Source organism: Tiliqua scincoides, chromosome 3, assembly GCF_035046505.1.
Source record: "Tiliqua scincoides isolate rTilSci1 chromosome 3, rTilSci1.hap2, whole genome shotgun sequence".
NCBI classification, from domain to species: Eukaryota; Metazoa; Chordata; class Lepidosauria; order Squamata; family Scincidae; genus Tiliqua; species Tiliqua scincoides.
Window position 1 is genome coordinate 45,089,276 of NC_089823.1, and position 16,439 is coordinate 45,105,714.

The window sequence follows — 16,439 nt, forward strand, 5'->3', positions numbered from 1 at the left end:
CACCTTTCTCTTTTTCCTCCTCCTTCAAAAAAGAAAAAAAGCCAGTCTTGATGGCTTTGTCTCCAAAAATTGATTAAAAATAAAAATCCCCATTCCTTTTTGCCATTTCCCTTTCTCCCCCTGCCTGCTTTGGGGGGGAGGGGTACTCTGTTGGCTGCGATTGTAAGACAAAAGGCACAATCCTAGCTAGGTCTACTCAGAAGTAAATCCTATTGTTTTCAGTGGGACTTACTCCCAGGAAAGTGGGGTTAGGATTCCAGCCAAACAGTCTCTAGGTCTCAGTTTGCAATTAGCAGATACACACAAAACAAAGTCTTCCCCTCCCCCAGCAAATTCATCACTTCCCCCCTCCCTTTCCAACACCCTCCTGGTATGCTGCTAACAAACTCAGGGCACAATCTTAACCAGGTCTACTCAGAAGTAATTCCTATTTTATTCATTGGGGCTTACTCTCAGGTAAGTGTGGTTAGGATTGCAGCCTCAGAGTGCTGGCAGCCTTGTTTCTAGTGTATAATTTTAACATCTTCATCCCCATTTTGGGGGTAACGGAGGTGAGGTGTTGTAATGGGGAGCTGTGGCCTATGGCTACAAGGATCAGGGGAGGCGCGAGCCAGAAAAGTTCGAGAACCACTGCCTCAATACATTTGTGCAGCATACCTAGCTTAGCCCTGCTGCCACTGTCAATGTACTAATGAAGCCCTTTCCTTGCCCTGTGATCCACATTTGTGTGCAGCAACAAATGCTGAATGCAGGGTGAAATGCTTCCTGTGATCACCACTCTGGAATGTTCTCTGTAGGAGGGAAGGGGGTACATTCATCACGACATGGGTTGCCCCGCCTCTGCTCAAGGCTGGGCCAGACTAGTTTCGGATTCCACCGTCAGAGGGGGCATCCCATCCTTCCCAGTCTGGCTCTGCCTTGCACAAAGCTAGGCCGTGACTGAGCTGAGCTCCTGGGCTCTGCTTCTTTCCACCTTCTTTTCACCTTTTCTCCTTCTTCCACCCCCCCACTCCCCCTCCAGCCTCTTATCTTCTCCCCCCCTTCTCAGCATCCAGGAGATCAGCCAGGAGGTTAGGTAGAAGGCCTCACCAGCCCGCTTGGGTGAAAGCAGGAGGCCTGCCAGCCCTACTAGGCCTCACCAGGCCACAAAGCACGTGAGGGGACAGGAAGAGAGAGCCAGCAAGCGGTTGCGATTGGGGGCTTCGGGCGGGTAGGCACAGATGAGCGCTTCCCACTCAGGGCACACTAACTGTATAGTCTAGTTATGTGTTAGAGCAGTGTTTCTCAAACATTGAGGGAGCTTTACTCCCTCAGTAAGTCTTTGTGGGGGAGGGGCTAGGGCAGCAACCTGATCCCCAGGATCACATCACTAAGGGGGGGTGCTTTCACTTTATGTAGGTAGGGCTGCAGCAGGCACTCCCCAAGGCTTGAAGCATTTACTAAATGCAGGGGCAAAGTACCACCTGCAAAATGGAAGTGTTTTGCACCTGTTACTGACAATCCCAAGCCTCGGGGAGCGCTGTGGAGGGCTTTGCAGGGCTCCCCGCACCTGCTGCAGCTCTACCTCCATAAAGTGAAAGCACCTCCCTTTCAACCCCCATAGGGACGTGATCCTGGGGATCGCATCCCTGTCTCTCCCCTTGCCTGCCCCTTAAAGGGACTGGGGAACCTTTACACAAACTGGTGGGTCACGACCCACTAGTTTGAGAACCACTGTGTTAGAGATCGTGGAAGCAACTTGTATGAAACTAAAGCAATTATCCTATAGACCTTAAGCTCCGTATTTTGCAGCAGATCTGTTTAAATATGTAGGTTTTCTGGAGCAAATAATATGAAATTTTGTCCAAACCCCACAAAATACAATTAATACATGCATTTAGCCCTGCCTTATTCATTATAAGTGGCCTAAATGTAAGCAAAAAATGTGTTGCAATTTTTCACAATAGCTCAGTTAAAACTTGGAAGTATAGTATATACTAGTTATTTTCAGCATATATCTCTGTACAGGAATGTGGGCATTAAGCAAACAAATTCAAAGTTAATCTTAGATGTTTACCTTCTAGTCCCTTGAGCACTTAACACAATACTCAGCGCGGTAGCATTGGCACGAAATGTGAAATATCGCATTTGAAATGCTTTCTATAAAGAGAAAATACTCTTAAAATATGACTGTCTTTCTGCTGTGGTAACTGGGTAACATTAAGTTGGCTTCACTTTTTCCTAGTTGTAGGAAACTTTGTCTTGATGCAGAGAGAGGGAAAGTAAATGGATATGAGAATAAATAAAATGCCATTAAAAGCCAGAAAAAATAAAAATGTATTTAGCCATCATCTAAAAACTATGAATAAGAACTTGGGGAATGAATGAGAGGGGAAAAGTCATGCCAGAAATAAGGCATGCCAAATGAAAAGACTGTGCTGCTCATTGCCATCCATTGCACCTTCGAGGATGGTCACAGAAGGAAGGCCTCAGAGGAATCAGTGTATTAGATAGACATGTTCTGTCCATGCTGCAATGTGAGACCTGAGATGAATGTGAGCAGGGTTTTGTCAGCTATATATTGTATCCACTTTTGCTAGTGAGTCTTCTATGTCTTGTATCTGAATGTAGAAATTTCATTCCTTCCTTCGTTACTCTCTGCCATTCAGCCCCCTCTCCATACACCTGCATATGTATATATGCATGTCTCTAGCTATTTTATTTATGAGTGGCACAATCTTTTAATTTAAAAAAATTGTTTCACATGATGTCGCTGAAAAATATGTGTATCACTATTTGGAGAGTCCTTTATTTAAAGTAGTACAGTGAACCCTTGATTTAACTAAGTGGTCTTTTTAATAGACTTCAGAAACACTGGACGTTTTCTGTTGTATTAAATTAGCTATATATGTTTTATCAATGTATGCCATTGATTTAAAATTTTTTGGATTTAGTGAACTTCTTCACGCTTCTGGACAACCCTTCTTCTTTATTAGTTCATTAAATCATGAATTATCTGTAATTAAATGCAAAATATCACATTTTGCACATATTTTGGTTAGAATTTGATACTGTTCCTAATTTGCATCTTTATTACAAAAGAATAGCCCATAAGGTCCCTTGTTTCACTGGCTACTCCTTTAGTAAAGGCTGCAGAGGACTTAGCTATCCCAATTTTCCTGAAGGTGATCAGGTGACTCAGATAATTTGAGCCCAAGTGGTAACATTTTTTTCATTTCTTTTGGCTCTGTTTGAATTTTTTTTGGACTTGCTTCCTTTCTCTTCCAGATAAGTATGTAAAACTTATTTAAAGACAGCAGGAACTTATTTGCAGGAGGCAAATTTTAGAAACTTATTTAGAGGACGAAGACTTTCACTTCCTGAACTGATTGTCATAGACTTTTTGAACCATGGTCTGTTCACCATAGACTTGTAATGAACTAATTTCTTTACGATGGTGTACAAAAGTAATTAATAGAAAGTAGTAGTGTCACCTTATGCAAACAAGACTTACTAAGAACCACCTTGTTCTTAGTGGTGGCCCATCTAGTTCAGCTTTCTGTATTTCACAATGGCTAACCACATGTCTATGTGAGCACATAAGACAACAGGATATCTATGTCCTGTTTCCACTCCTTTGGATCTGGCTTTCAGAGACAACCTCTAAAACCCAGAGGCTACATTCAGTCACAGACTTGTGAGTGATAGAGGCTAATTAAAAGTGAAACTCTGCCTCCTGGACTGTGGGTTCTTTGAAAATCAGAACAGTAACTCTTCAGAGCTTAGGTCCATTCTTGGGGCCCAGCTTGCTGCAAGATGAAGTTTAAATTTGAGGCAGGAAAAGAGTCCTTCTGAAGCTTCTTGTAAAGACATCTCACTAGGATATGGCAAGGAGATAATTGTTTTCCTTCCTGTTTTTATTTCTCAGTAATAATAATAATAATAACAACAACAACAGCTATTTATATACCGCCTTTCTTGGTCTTTATTCAAGACTTTATTCAAGGCGGTTTACATAGGCAGGCTTTTATTTAAATCCCTTATTAAATAGGGATTTTTACAATTTTGAAAGAAGGTTCTTTCTTTCAAGAACCACTACATTCAAGGTGTTTCATTCCGATCTGGCTTCACATTCTGGCCTCCATCCTCCCACGCTCAGAGCAGATGGAATTGCTCGGCTTCAGCTTGTCAGCTGCTTCAAGGTCGCACTGTGCCGGTGGCCTCGAACTGGCGACCTTGTGGATGTTACCTTCAGGCAGACGGAGGCTCTACCCTCTAGACCAGACCTCCTGCCCATACAGACCTGACCTCCTCAGTACAGAGGAGCATGAGAAGTAATGGTCTTACCCCTTAATATGTTGCATTTTGAATGCAAGTGTAAATCTGAGATGTGCAATGAAGACTAATTCATTTGCAACCTTTACACACAACTGGCCTACTTGTTTCTTCTGTGCTGAATTTAATTATAATGGTAATGATTTTCAGGAACTACTCTTAATAGTTTTCTCATTATTATTCATCATTGTAAATCCACACTATTAGTGCTAAGTATAATAAAATACTTCTCATTTAACTATTATTGCATCTTAATGTTAGTTTATGGAATGTTTTGACTTCTTGCATTGCCGTGTATAATTAGAAATATAAAATCAACATTGAGCAAATAAAAACTAACTAAACCACTTGGAACTCTTGGAAAGTTTAATAGCTTGAAGTGCCTCCCAGTTTTTTAACAACTGTTTTTATTATAAAATAGTCAAGGACAGTTCATATGGAAAGCACGCATGGAAGGGAATGCATTTCTGTTTGAATGATAGTCAAAATATTGTGACAAGAAATACTCTTGTAATAATTTTGTGGGATAGTTTGTGGCTAAGAAGGCTGGGAACTTCAACTCTCATTGCAGCTCGCTAATTCTTTTCATAAATGAAAATGAGGGCCTCGACTAAGAGATCTGTTGGCATGCATATTTTAAAAATATTTTACTGTTAAAAATTCTGTAGTTGTCAATCATCACGCCTTGAGGGCCTTTAAGTGGGGTGGAAAGACAGGGTATAAATCTCTTAAATAAATAAATAAATCTCTGTGAACTAATGAACTGTTCCTGGTAAGATTGTAACATTAGACACTGCTCTAAAAAGGTATGGTTTGAAAGTCCCTGGCCTGGAGGCAATAGTTACATACCTGATCAAATTGAACCCCAAGATAGTGCCTATGTAGGAGGGACTCGGTACAGAGAGGATCTCGATTCCTTCCTTTGCTATCACCTTCATAATGGAAGGTTTTGCTCTGAGTTGTAACTGAATGATCAAGTACAAGTCTGTTCAGCCAGGAGCTCCTAGGCTGAGGTAATTTGTAGTAGTTTCAAACAATATTTACACTTTGCAAGTGTTGATTGGGTTTAGCACTTGTGAAATATTGATCTCATGATTAATTATCTCTATGATAAGTTGCTTCCCCAAACTATTCCATAGTTAGTGCATGCCAATAACACTCAGCCTAGTAGGGCCAGTGGGTCAGGCTAGCATGCTTTCACTTAGTTCTTGGGTACTATGTGGGAGGGGTTGGTTTCTTCCCTCTTGTTTAAACAAGTCAATGACTAGCAAAATTCTCTTGTACTGCCTCCCCAAATGGCCTCTTTGATCGTCTGCATGGATAGTTGATTGATATAGATGTTTTTTAAATATTGTACTTGCTATATATTCTCACAAAGGACTGCAAAATCCATGATGCCATTGGAGTGGTATTCAAAATGTAATTTGAAAATATAATTAAAAATGCTTTGTAAACGACATAAATACAAGCTAAGTTGTGATGAGTTTCTGTCTATAGTCTCTGGGATGAGTTGTTCAAAGCCTACTTATTCCACTGGGAAAGTTTCACTGATTATTCTTGACCACAAGGGTCAGGCTGAACAGAAGGGTGCCTATCAGAATGAAATTTAAAGGCTTCAGGTTCCTGCCACTTTTGAAACACAACATAATTCTGTTTAATCCAGAGTCAGTGTAAAAGAGAAGTTGATTGAAAGGCTACATTAAAAACTGCTTTGTCTCTTGTAGGTTGCTCATAATGCCAACCTTTAGTTTCTTATTGGATTGTCATTCCTAACCTCCCTCCATACCGGGGCCAAGCAAGATGCAGTGCCAAAAATTAATCACATTAATAGTTCCTTATGTGTTTGGCACAGTGTCCCGGTTTATGGAACTCCTGTTCAGTTTGACCTAAACATGTGTATGCTCATCCTGCTGTATACAGCAATACCTTTTCCCAGTATTCTGCCGTTTTGTAACCATGAGAGATTGGTGCAACATTGAGAAAATCAGAAAAGGCCACCACTGGGTAGGGAAGCTATATTAAAAGCAAGGTAAAAACATTGACCACATTTTTTGCTATTGCCTAGCTATTTGCTGACCATGCAGCTATGCTAGTTAAAGTATAGGAGACAAAGGTGCACGTTGGGAAAAGAACTGAAAAGTATGAGCCTAGGTGAGTCTATGGACAAGGTAAATCCTTGCCTGGGAGTATACACTTGGGGAATATGACTCTCTTAACTTGCAACCTGAATAGTTTAAAAAATTTTCAGTATGAGAGATTGGATGGTTTGATGCTCAACCAAGGTGCAGTTAGCAGTATTCTCTCTGTTTGGCGTTTGTCTTTATGTAATGCAGCACTGTGATCTCCTTTGTACAGTGCTGATACACTTGTCATACTCGGTTTTCTCATCTTCTAGGCAATGTTTACTCATTGTGAAAACTGCTGCTTGAAGGCAAAATGCAACAAAATATAATCACTACTACTACCTTGTGGATCTCTTGGGGGAGGACAGAAGTATTATTGTATGTAATTTTAATTTTGTGAAGTGTGTTGCAAGCTCAGTATATCTTATTTCCCTGTTGCCTTGTAAAAGATTCACCTCATGTTTAATATGCATCCCATTTTTATTGGAAGAAAATGTACTGTTGTACCAACAGTTCTAAATGCCAAGTGAGTTCAAGTCTATAAATAATAGGAACTCTGTTTTCATGGTACGTGATCTGCCTCCTTTGTACTGAGAAGCTAAAATGTGTGGTGTACCTGATGATAGACAGCAAATAAGACTAGAGGTTGAAAGAAAAAACTGAGGGTCAGGAGCTGAACTTGCATATATGTTGATTTAATTCCTAGGCCTTTGCAGTTGCAACAGACTATAATCACAGAAATAGAAGATGAAAAGAACATGTTCGGTGTATCACTTGCTGCCATCAACCAGTGGTGGCTTCCTCCTGCTGGTCTTGCAGCAGATAAGTTCTGGCTGTTCCTCTGCTGTTGCAACTCCAGCCAGAGGATTTCCAGTTGCATGGCAGCTGCTTGACCAAGTCCAAGGAACATGATGGGGAAGAATGAATGCAGAGTACTCCTCCATTTACTCATGGAAAATAAGATTGTCTCCATCACTATTCTTTGAACCTGGGAAGGTTCTGAATTCAAGAGACGTAGCAGTAGAGATTGCCCTACAACCATGTCACTTCAGTGCATATGAAGCTCTCTGTTCTCAGTGGGCCAGTAGACTTTCCAGCAGAGGTAAGGCTATGTAACTTGCACAAAGCTGGTAGTAAGCTGATAGTCAGCTGGCTCCAAGCTTTTTGCTACATACACTGCAAATTGAAAGGTTTTGTTCTGCCTTACGATAGATGCTTTTATGTGAAATCTGATGGTAGTTTCTAAACACGCAAAGGTCATGTGGCAGACTCCGGCTGAAACTTTAACACACACACACACACACACACACACACACACACGAGAAATCTTGTGTACAGATGTTCTGTAGTTGAAAGATGAGTTTGGGAGGTGAGTGGATGCTTTACCTTTAATTACTCTTTAGCTCAGTCAGTGCTATTGTGTTGACTCAGATCTTCTATGTTAGCAAGAGTGATTTGTTTTTTAAAGTTTTTTCCGTTCTGATTTGAAGCAAACCTGCACTCAATAGTACAGCCATTCAATAATGTAAAATTGGACTTTGGATCTCTTAGGACTTAATTCAAGCACAGAGATGAAATTTTCAGAATGTTATGCTACATACCTAACTTTTCCTGCTGTGTCTGTTTCATGTAGTGTCACAACATGCTGCTAAATAACTTCTGAATGCACTCTCTCTCTTGGGGCTGCCTATTGTCTTGTGAATATCTTTGTGTCTGCATCTAACAAACTATGTTGCACCCCTCAATTGTTGAATTAAAATGTACTGCAGAATGGCTGAGAGCTGTTTAATCTCTTGCTTGCTGCTTATGTCTGTGCCTTCTTTGCTTTTCTCAGATTATGCACTGACCGTAGAGGCTGTGAAGCTGAAGCCGTTCTTCATGGCAGGGCACACTTTTGAAATGACATGCAAGGTATCTTCCCAAAACATCAAGACTCCTCGTTACTCAGTCCTCATTACAGCTGAGAAACCCCTGAATGATCAGTCAAATCCTAACGGAACCACTCGCATAATTTCACTCAATCAAGATTCAGTGGTCAGACGAGAAGACTGGACAGACGAGGACCGGGTGGATGGTGTGGTTTTGGAGAAAGTCCAAGAAAATGAGTTTCGCTACAGGATGTATCAGACACAGATTTCTGATGCTGGACTGTATCGCTGCGTGGTGACTGCGTGGTCACCAGGGGGTGGAGGCATGTGGCGAGAGGCAGTCAACGGCTTCTCCAATCCTATCCAGATAGACTTCCAGACTTCAGGTCAGTATACAATTCTATATGGCAGCAAGTGAAAGAACATTTTGACGATAGTGGTACCTATGCCTTTGATTGGCTCAGTTGAAAAGGCTTTGTGTATTGGTGTACTGACCAGATTTTTCCCAGCACTTTAATTCTGTTGATGCTTCATGCAATGCTTAGAGTTTAACATATAAAAACTGTGGAGAAAATTATATTCCAGAACAAAATCCTGCATTAATTGCATGTCAAGTTGTCCTCAAATTGTATTTTAATAATCTCTTTTTCAGGAAAATGTAGGGAAAATTATGTTAGCCTTGGGAACCTCTCCTTTTGCATGTATTTTCATATGAACCTTCAAGTATATTTATGGAACTGAACTTCTGTCAGCTGCATGCTGCATATATTGTCATCCACAACTACAGTCATTCACATCTTAAGTCCTCTGTGTATGTGCAGCACATATCTATTGTTACAATATCCTTTGAGGGCTGCTGTGGGGCAACAGAAATAGCTTTATTCTCAACTATTCCAGAAGATCATTCAGAATTAAGTGTCTGAATGATCTGCCCCACTGTTTCCTCCATATATCTTCTTTTGCACATTTTTTGCTGACTGAACTTTGAGCTTTGTTCATTAAAACATACTTTTAGTCTCATTTACCCTTCTGTATGTACAATGGTACATGTGCGCACATATACTGTGCATCCCACCCAATGGAGAAAGTCTGAGCACAGCTAGTCAGGAAGGGTTCAGTTGTTTGTCTAAGACCTCCACATGCCAACCTGAGAGTCTCCTGTATAAAAAGATGATCCTGCTGACTGTTCTGTAAGCACCATTACAAATACAGCAGTGAGAATTGAGCTCTGACTAACCTCACTGTGTCTAGGAAGAAATTTGTTGACCATACCATCCAGCAAAACGTGTTTTTGGTTGGTGGATGGTGTTTTGTTAACAACTGACAGGAGAAAAGATGAGTGCTTCCTATCCAGTAGCAGAATACCAATCATGACCCACTTGCAGCAGACTCCTAGAAAGCAGCCCCTGCATGTTCACTGAAAGCAGAACTACACAGATAAAAGAACGTATTACAGTGTAGTCCTTCTCCCTCCTCTGCCCCAATGTATTTTCTTTTGTTCAGTGAAGCAGCTCCTTTAGCTGACATGCTAGCTTCTCCTAGGTGTGTGCACAAAGGGGGGGTGACCACTGGTGGTGTTGAATTAATACTGTACACCAGCAGTTTTCAAACTCTCAGGAAGAGTTTGAAGTGCAGTAAGTTCTTGCAGAGGCGTGGGGGAGGTGCTCAGAGGACTGCAGGGACTGGGATGCACTCACCAGTCCCTGCAGCAGCCTATAGGGGGTAAAACTGGAAGTGGAACGTGATTGCTGTGCTTTCACTTTTCAAGACTGGGGGAGCCCTGCAGACCCTTGCGGAGAGCTCCCCGCACCCCGGGGAGGCTGCTGCAGGGACTGGTAAGTAAAGGCCAGTCCCTGAAGCCCCCTTAGTGATGGGATCCTGGAGATTGCATTGATGCCTTCCCCCTGCCCCTTAAGGGAAAAGTGGCCAGGGCTCACAGGCTGGGGCGTCGCGACATCCCAATTTGAAAAGCCCTGCTGTACAAAGTATCAGGGTACACAAGAGTTTTGTACTATAAACATGGAAAGCATGAAGGAAGGGTGAATAAGGAGCCACAACCAACATCTGTTCCCCAGTACATGTCAACTGCATGTCCCTGAGTATCTGTCTGGGGATTTTTGGCTCCCCTTTGACATGTGCACCCAGCAAACATAGGAATACCGCAGTCTTGTGTGCAGTGTGAATCGCTGCTAATGTGTTCTTAGTCCCAACTTAGAACATCATGTGCAGCGCAATCTTATCTTGTGCTGGAACAGGCAGGCTTGGAGGCCTTCGCTGTATCCACTGCAAGACTGGGGCCAGAATTGGCTCAGCCGAAGGCAAGGGGCAGCTCTTCCCCTTACCCCCAGGTAAGCCACCACAGCCCCAATGGGTCTTCTTGGACCTGCGCCACCTCAGGAGGTGGCACAAGTCCAAGGAGAACGGAGCAGCTTGAAGCCACTCCGCGCCACTTGGGAAACAGGGTTGGGTTCTGGCATAACGGCTGGGTCCCAGTTCCCACTCCCCTCTTCTCCTCCCCTGGAACACCTTCCACCCACCCTCCTCCCGCCTCCTCCCCAGACCCCTGCATCGGCCAAGCTCAGCCGACACAACCTTCCCTCCCCGCATTGGGGCAGAGGCTGGATGCAGCCTCCGTGGGCCGGCGCGTGTCTCTGCGCGTGTCTCTACCCAGTCGACTCATGAGGAGGTGCAAATGTGCTTTATGGCATGTTTGTGATGCTCTTAGTCCTTTGCACTAGCCTGATAGGATTGTGCCCTTAATGGTACAGGTTCAGTGTACCCATTGTGGTTTTATTCAGGACAAAATCTGAAACACTTCAACACTGAAAGACATCAGGCTTATTCAATCAGCGATGTGCCTATCTTAGTAATATCCTGACTGTGCACGTTTGAAGCCAATAAGGCACGGAGACACTATTGTTAAAGGAAATCCTTAAAGATTTTCACAGGAAGCTTTTAGTGGCTGTTACAATAGACTTCTCTGTTCTTATTGATTTACATTTGAAGCTGGAAGGACTTTCTTGGATTGAAAGATCTTCCTAGTGCTTGTGTGCCTTCCTGACGGAGCTGTTTAGAAGCACCACTTTGTCTGAATGGTTTCATGTTTCAAGAAAAGCTCGTTATTGCATATTCACATCATGAAGGCCAATCTAGCTAAACTGCAGGAGGTCTCTCTTTCTTTTCTTGTGCAAGTTGGTGGCTGCACATGTTCTCATTCTAGTTATTTTTGCTACCGAAGACATACGGCATTGCTTTAAAATGTTTCCATTTCCAGTATGGAAAAATGCATCTCATAATTTTTAATTTTTTCAGTGGTGGTAGAATTTCCTTTCTGAGGTACGGGGTTTCCTACTCCTTCCACCTGTTTGTGTTTGTGCTGTACCGCATTGTATTTACTTCCTTGTCTACATATTTTCTAATTTATAGAAATCTGAACACACAATCTGTTTCTTCTGTCTGTATCAATAGAAAATTATTCCCAGGTATGTGTCAAGGTGTACTTTACTGTGTATAAGGCTCTGTAAATGGGAATTATAGCTAATTTACTTAAGGCTATTTCACAGACTACACGTTCGCATTGCTAGCAAATTGTTTTTTATTTGCCAGCTTAAAACGTTCTCCTTTTGTTTATCCCATTAGATACAGTGAAGTCTTTCTGTATAATCTAAGCAAGTAATGGCCCCACTGTTGGTAACTTAGTACTGTGAGTTACTTTCTCCAATTCATGGTTCATAGTCTTTTAGTCCATTTTACTTTCAGATAATTACAATTCCTCACAAAATTTATTGATACATACTTACAAACATATATACATTCCCACCCCACTTAAGGTCCTCAAGGCAGCTTGAATTGTGGTGAAGGCATGAGGCACCAGCTTCTACTCAAGTCTGGTAAAGTGATTAACATTAAAAACTGCCTTCACTCAGTGTCTATGAGATATTTGAGTGACGTGGGAATCTAATGAAAGCATTCCTTCTGCTCCTTTGAAGAAGGGCAGAATGCAAATGTAACTCCTATTAATATATTTGGAGTAGAATAAATTTGGAATATATTTGGTCCCCTTTATAGTATGCTGCTGGGTGTTTTTGCAGCGTCTGGAACTGCTAATAGTCTGCCCATGTGGAACAAACTGCCCATTGATTGCAAGAACCTTTTTTGGATATTATTTGGATTCTGTACTTTTTCATTTTTTCCTTGGGAGGTATTTTAGTAGGTCTTGTGATTTATCTCTGTGTGGATAGAGGACTTGTTGCTTTTTCTGCTAGATTTGTGCTCTTTAGTGATTATGGATACGTGTTCATCCCTAGAACTTTATGTTGGTTTTATACTAGTTTTGGGACACTTGTGCTCTTGCCCCTATTTTGCTATAATCTAATAGTGTGTGTTTTGAGCAACCTCCATATCTGTACACATCCTAAGTACAGACCCAGAAGTTCAGAAGATGCAAAGATGGGAAACAGTAGATTGGCACCACGTTCTTTATCCCTTAGCTCAGTGGTTCTCAAACTTTTCTGGCTTGCGCCTCCCCTGATCCTTGTAGCCATTGGCCAGGGCTCCCCATTACAACACCTCACCTCAGTTACCCCCAAAATGGGGATGAAGGTGTTATAATTATACACTAGAAACAAGGCTGCCAGCACTCTGAGGCTGCAATCCTAACCACACTTACCTGAGAGTAAGCACCACTGAATAAAATGGGAATTACTTCTGAGTAGACCTGGTTAGGATTGTGCCCTGAGTTTGTTAGCAGCATACCTGGAGGGTTTTGGAAAGGGAGGGGGGAAGTGATGAATTTGCTGGGGGAGGGGAAGACTTTGTTTTGTGTGTATCTGCTAATTTCAAACTGAGACCTAGAGACTGTTTGGCTGGAATCCTAACCCCACTTTCCTGGGAGTAAGTCCCATTGAACACAATAGGATTTACTTCTGAGTAGACCTAGCTATGATTGTGCCTTTTGTCTTACAATAGCAGCCAACAGAGTACCCCCCCCCCCCAAAGGAGGCAGGGGGAGAAAGGGGAATGGCTAAAAAGGAATGGGGATTTTTATTTTTAATCAATTTTTGGAGACAAAGCCATCAAGAGTGGCTTTTTTTCTTTTTTGAAGGAGGAGGAAAAAGAGAAAGGTGAAGATCCTGGGTTAAGCTGACACAGACCCCAAGCCTATGTAGGTCTACTCAGAAGTTAGCCCCATTTGAGTCAATGGGGCTTACTCCCAGGAAAGTGTGGGAAGGATTGCAGCCACACCCAGCAAGATTACATCTCGCCCCAAAGTAGATGGGGGCTGCTCACACACATACACCCAACATGCAGATGCCACCCCTGTTCCCCCAGGCAAGACAGAGGAATGCAGGCTGGGGCATTCGCGCCCCCCCCCCCACTGGGAGCAGAGGAAAGTGCTGTACTGCCTGTACTTACTCTTCCTCCCAGTCTGAAGCCTGTCAGGAGCGTGCCCTGTGCTGATGAGATGCAGCACCTCCGTACTCTTCTCTCCTCCAACCTTGACCAATCCTAGGATGCCCAGGGCGAGGGGCACACTGGGAAATGTAGTCCTTGGGGCGAGGTTACACATGGATAGAGCTGCATGTGGCACCTCTGCCTGCCCAGCCAGCCTTCTTTCCCACCTCTCCCCACCATGTTTCACACGGCCCCACCCACCTCACGCTGCCCCACGCACCTCGTTCTCAGCCTTGGAAAAGCAGCAAGTCAGGAGGCAGGCACTGCAGCTGAGCTGAGCAGAGCTCAGCAGCAGAGCAACTACCCTCCACCTCTTTCCCCAAGATGCCTGGCGACTCTGTGGAGGCTAGCCATGCCTCGCTAGGGAGGCGGGATGCACAGATTGAATACCTCAGCCTTAGCTGTATGAGCTTTATTAGCAGCATAAGTCACAAATATAAAAGCCAACTGTGAGAGAAGGCCGTTGGACAGAAAGGTTGTAGGTAAGGGAATGGTTGCGTAACCTGTACTAATGATCCGGGAGTCCCTTTAAGACAGGCTATTAAGCAAATTACAGCATTGCGCAGCCAGAAGCAAATATGAGGTAGCTACAGAAAACAATATCGGATCAAGGCTCCAGACATTTCTTGTCTACTTTTCTTTATACAGTACCTTTAATAAAATATTTTGGCTCTGTAGCTACAGAAAATATTATGTGCTGTTCCAGGTGGGGTTAAAAATTGGCATCACAAATGGATATCCCCTTGATTAAAAAAAATAGGTAGACGTGAGCTGTAAGTAACACTTATTATATTCTTTCGTAGGATAAGTGTAACTGCACACAAAAGTCATATCCTCAACCAGCATGCTGCATAATTGCATTACAAGTGTATGCTATTCCACTTGGCAAACACAATCTGTTCTTAGCTTACTGCCCTCCCCCCTTCCACCCTGGCTCCCTTAGGTTCAGGCTCAGATTCTGGCTAGTGAACCACACCACCCCTTGTTTATGCAGCCCAGCTAAGCTTCTGTTCTGCTTATATCCTCCTGTTAGATTCACACTGGTGCTCTATCCCATCTCTGGTCCAATCTTGTCAGAGCTCTTCCTTTCAATGGTAGATATGCTTAGCTGCCTATTGCCCAGCACTGGCAACCAGTTAAAGACCCATTAGATGCGTTGTATGTGAGTGAAACCTCCTCCAGTATCAATTCTTAAATCCAGGTTACACTGGTTAGGTCACATATGGATAGCCATCACCTAGTGAAGCAAACATATTTAGCAAAACAAGAAGGTAGATAAAGGAAATGTGGCTAGATAACTTAATGGAAGATTTGAAATATACAAATTATGATTTACAAATGGCAACCCAACGAAGCCTAACACGCAGTGGGTAGGCCTATAGCAGTGGAGGACACTGCTACGTTGTATCAGAGAGAACTTGCAATGGCATGATCTCTGGCAATTTGTGCTAAGAAAGAATTGTATGTGAGTGATGCACATCTGTAGGCACAGAGCTGACCGACATGGCATGCTATGTAACATTGTGACAGAATATGTAAGGATGACTGCTGTGATTGGGGTTTATAGTAATCCTGAAGCAAGCGTGTTTCACAGTGTCATTCTCTTTCTCCTCTTCTTTTAATGCCCTGCCCTGCTCTACTAATAATTAAGTTGTATTTTCCTATAAAACAGTTGCTTGCATATCTGATGAAGTTTTGTTACACTGAAATGATGAGAAAAGAGTGGATTCTATGAATGACAAGTAATATGATTTAATAGTGTGTGTAGGATAGTGAGGGAGGGACTTTAAAAATGTGCTCCCTTATCCTTTGAAGAATTCTCCTTGCTGTTCAAAGGCTCTTCCGCAAGAGGAAAAGTGTGTTTTGAGGCCATTGCCCCATCCTTTCAGCAGTGAAGGGACTGTTTCACCTTTGAGATGCTAATCTTTCTAGTGGATAGGTCCTTTAGAGGTCAGGGTGGAATTGGAGGGGTGCTTACTTGTAGGGGTTTAAGAAAGTAGAGTTTCATCAAGAAAGTGCAATCTCTTAATACCAGACATGTTGACATTTAATTAAGAATGAAAAGACCAAGATACACCTTGATACCAAGAACCAAGTATTGGTAGGTGCTTGGCAAACCAATCCTAAATGCCTGCACAAACTGCTAAGTTTTGTGGTGATTTGCAACTCTCCTAGGGTGGTTGTGGGTCATTTAACACCCTCCCATTTTTCTGCAATGTTAGGTAATTAATAGTGGGTTATTACCAATAGTAAAGATTAGATGACCTTTTCGTTTCCAGTTCACTTGTGCTAGATATATCCAAAGACAGAGCAAGTGGGAGTGATAAATCTGGTTGCAGGCCATATTCTACTCAGAACAGTGAAGCAAAGGGTAAAAGTGAAGAAGCGTTTGAAAGAGCTTCATTTATTTTCTATTGATGTAGTCTTCATGTCTGGATTATGTCTATTGGATCGCTGCAGTGTTTTGATTATCCTTTTGAAAGGAGCCAAAATGTAGCAAAGCCTGTGAGTAGAGACAGTGATATTAAAATTCTAAATGAAACTATATTCTATACTGACATTGGAATCCAACAGTAGCTCTTTCCTCTTCCTGAAGCAAAGTTCATGACAACATAAAACCACCGTTCCCTCACTATTCAGATTTTCTTGACTTTGTGGATAGAAATGTGCTTTAATAACT

The 16,439-nt window shown here is 42.5% G+C and overlaps 1 protein-coding gene across 1 annotated transcript in view; it reads left to right on the forward strand.

Annotated features, from left to right (window-relative positions):
- Window positions 1–16,439, forward strand: part of PTGFRN (prostaglandin F2 receptor inhibitor) — an 82,221-nt gene that overhangs the window by 47,567 nt on the left and 18,215 nt on the right. The window contains exon 8 of the mRNA XM_066621281.1: window positions 8,272–8,691. Within this exon, the coding sequence (XP_066477378.1) occupies window positions 8,272–8,691 (420 nt within the window). The remainder of the gene's footprint in view (window positions 1–8,271; window positions 8,692–16,439) is intronic.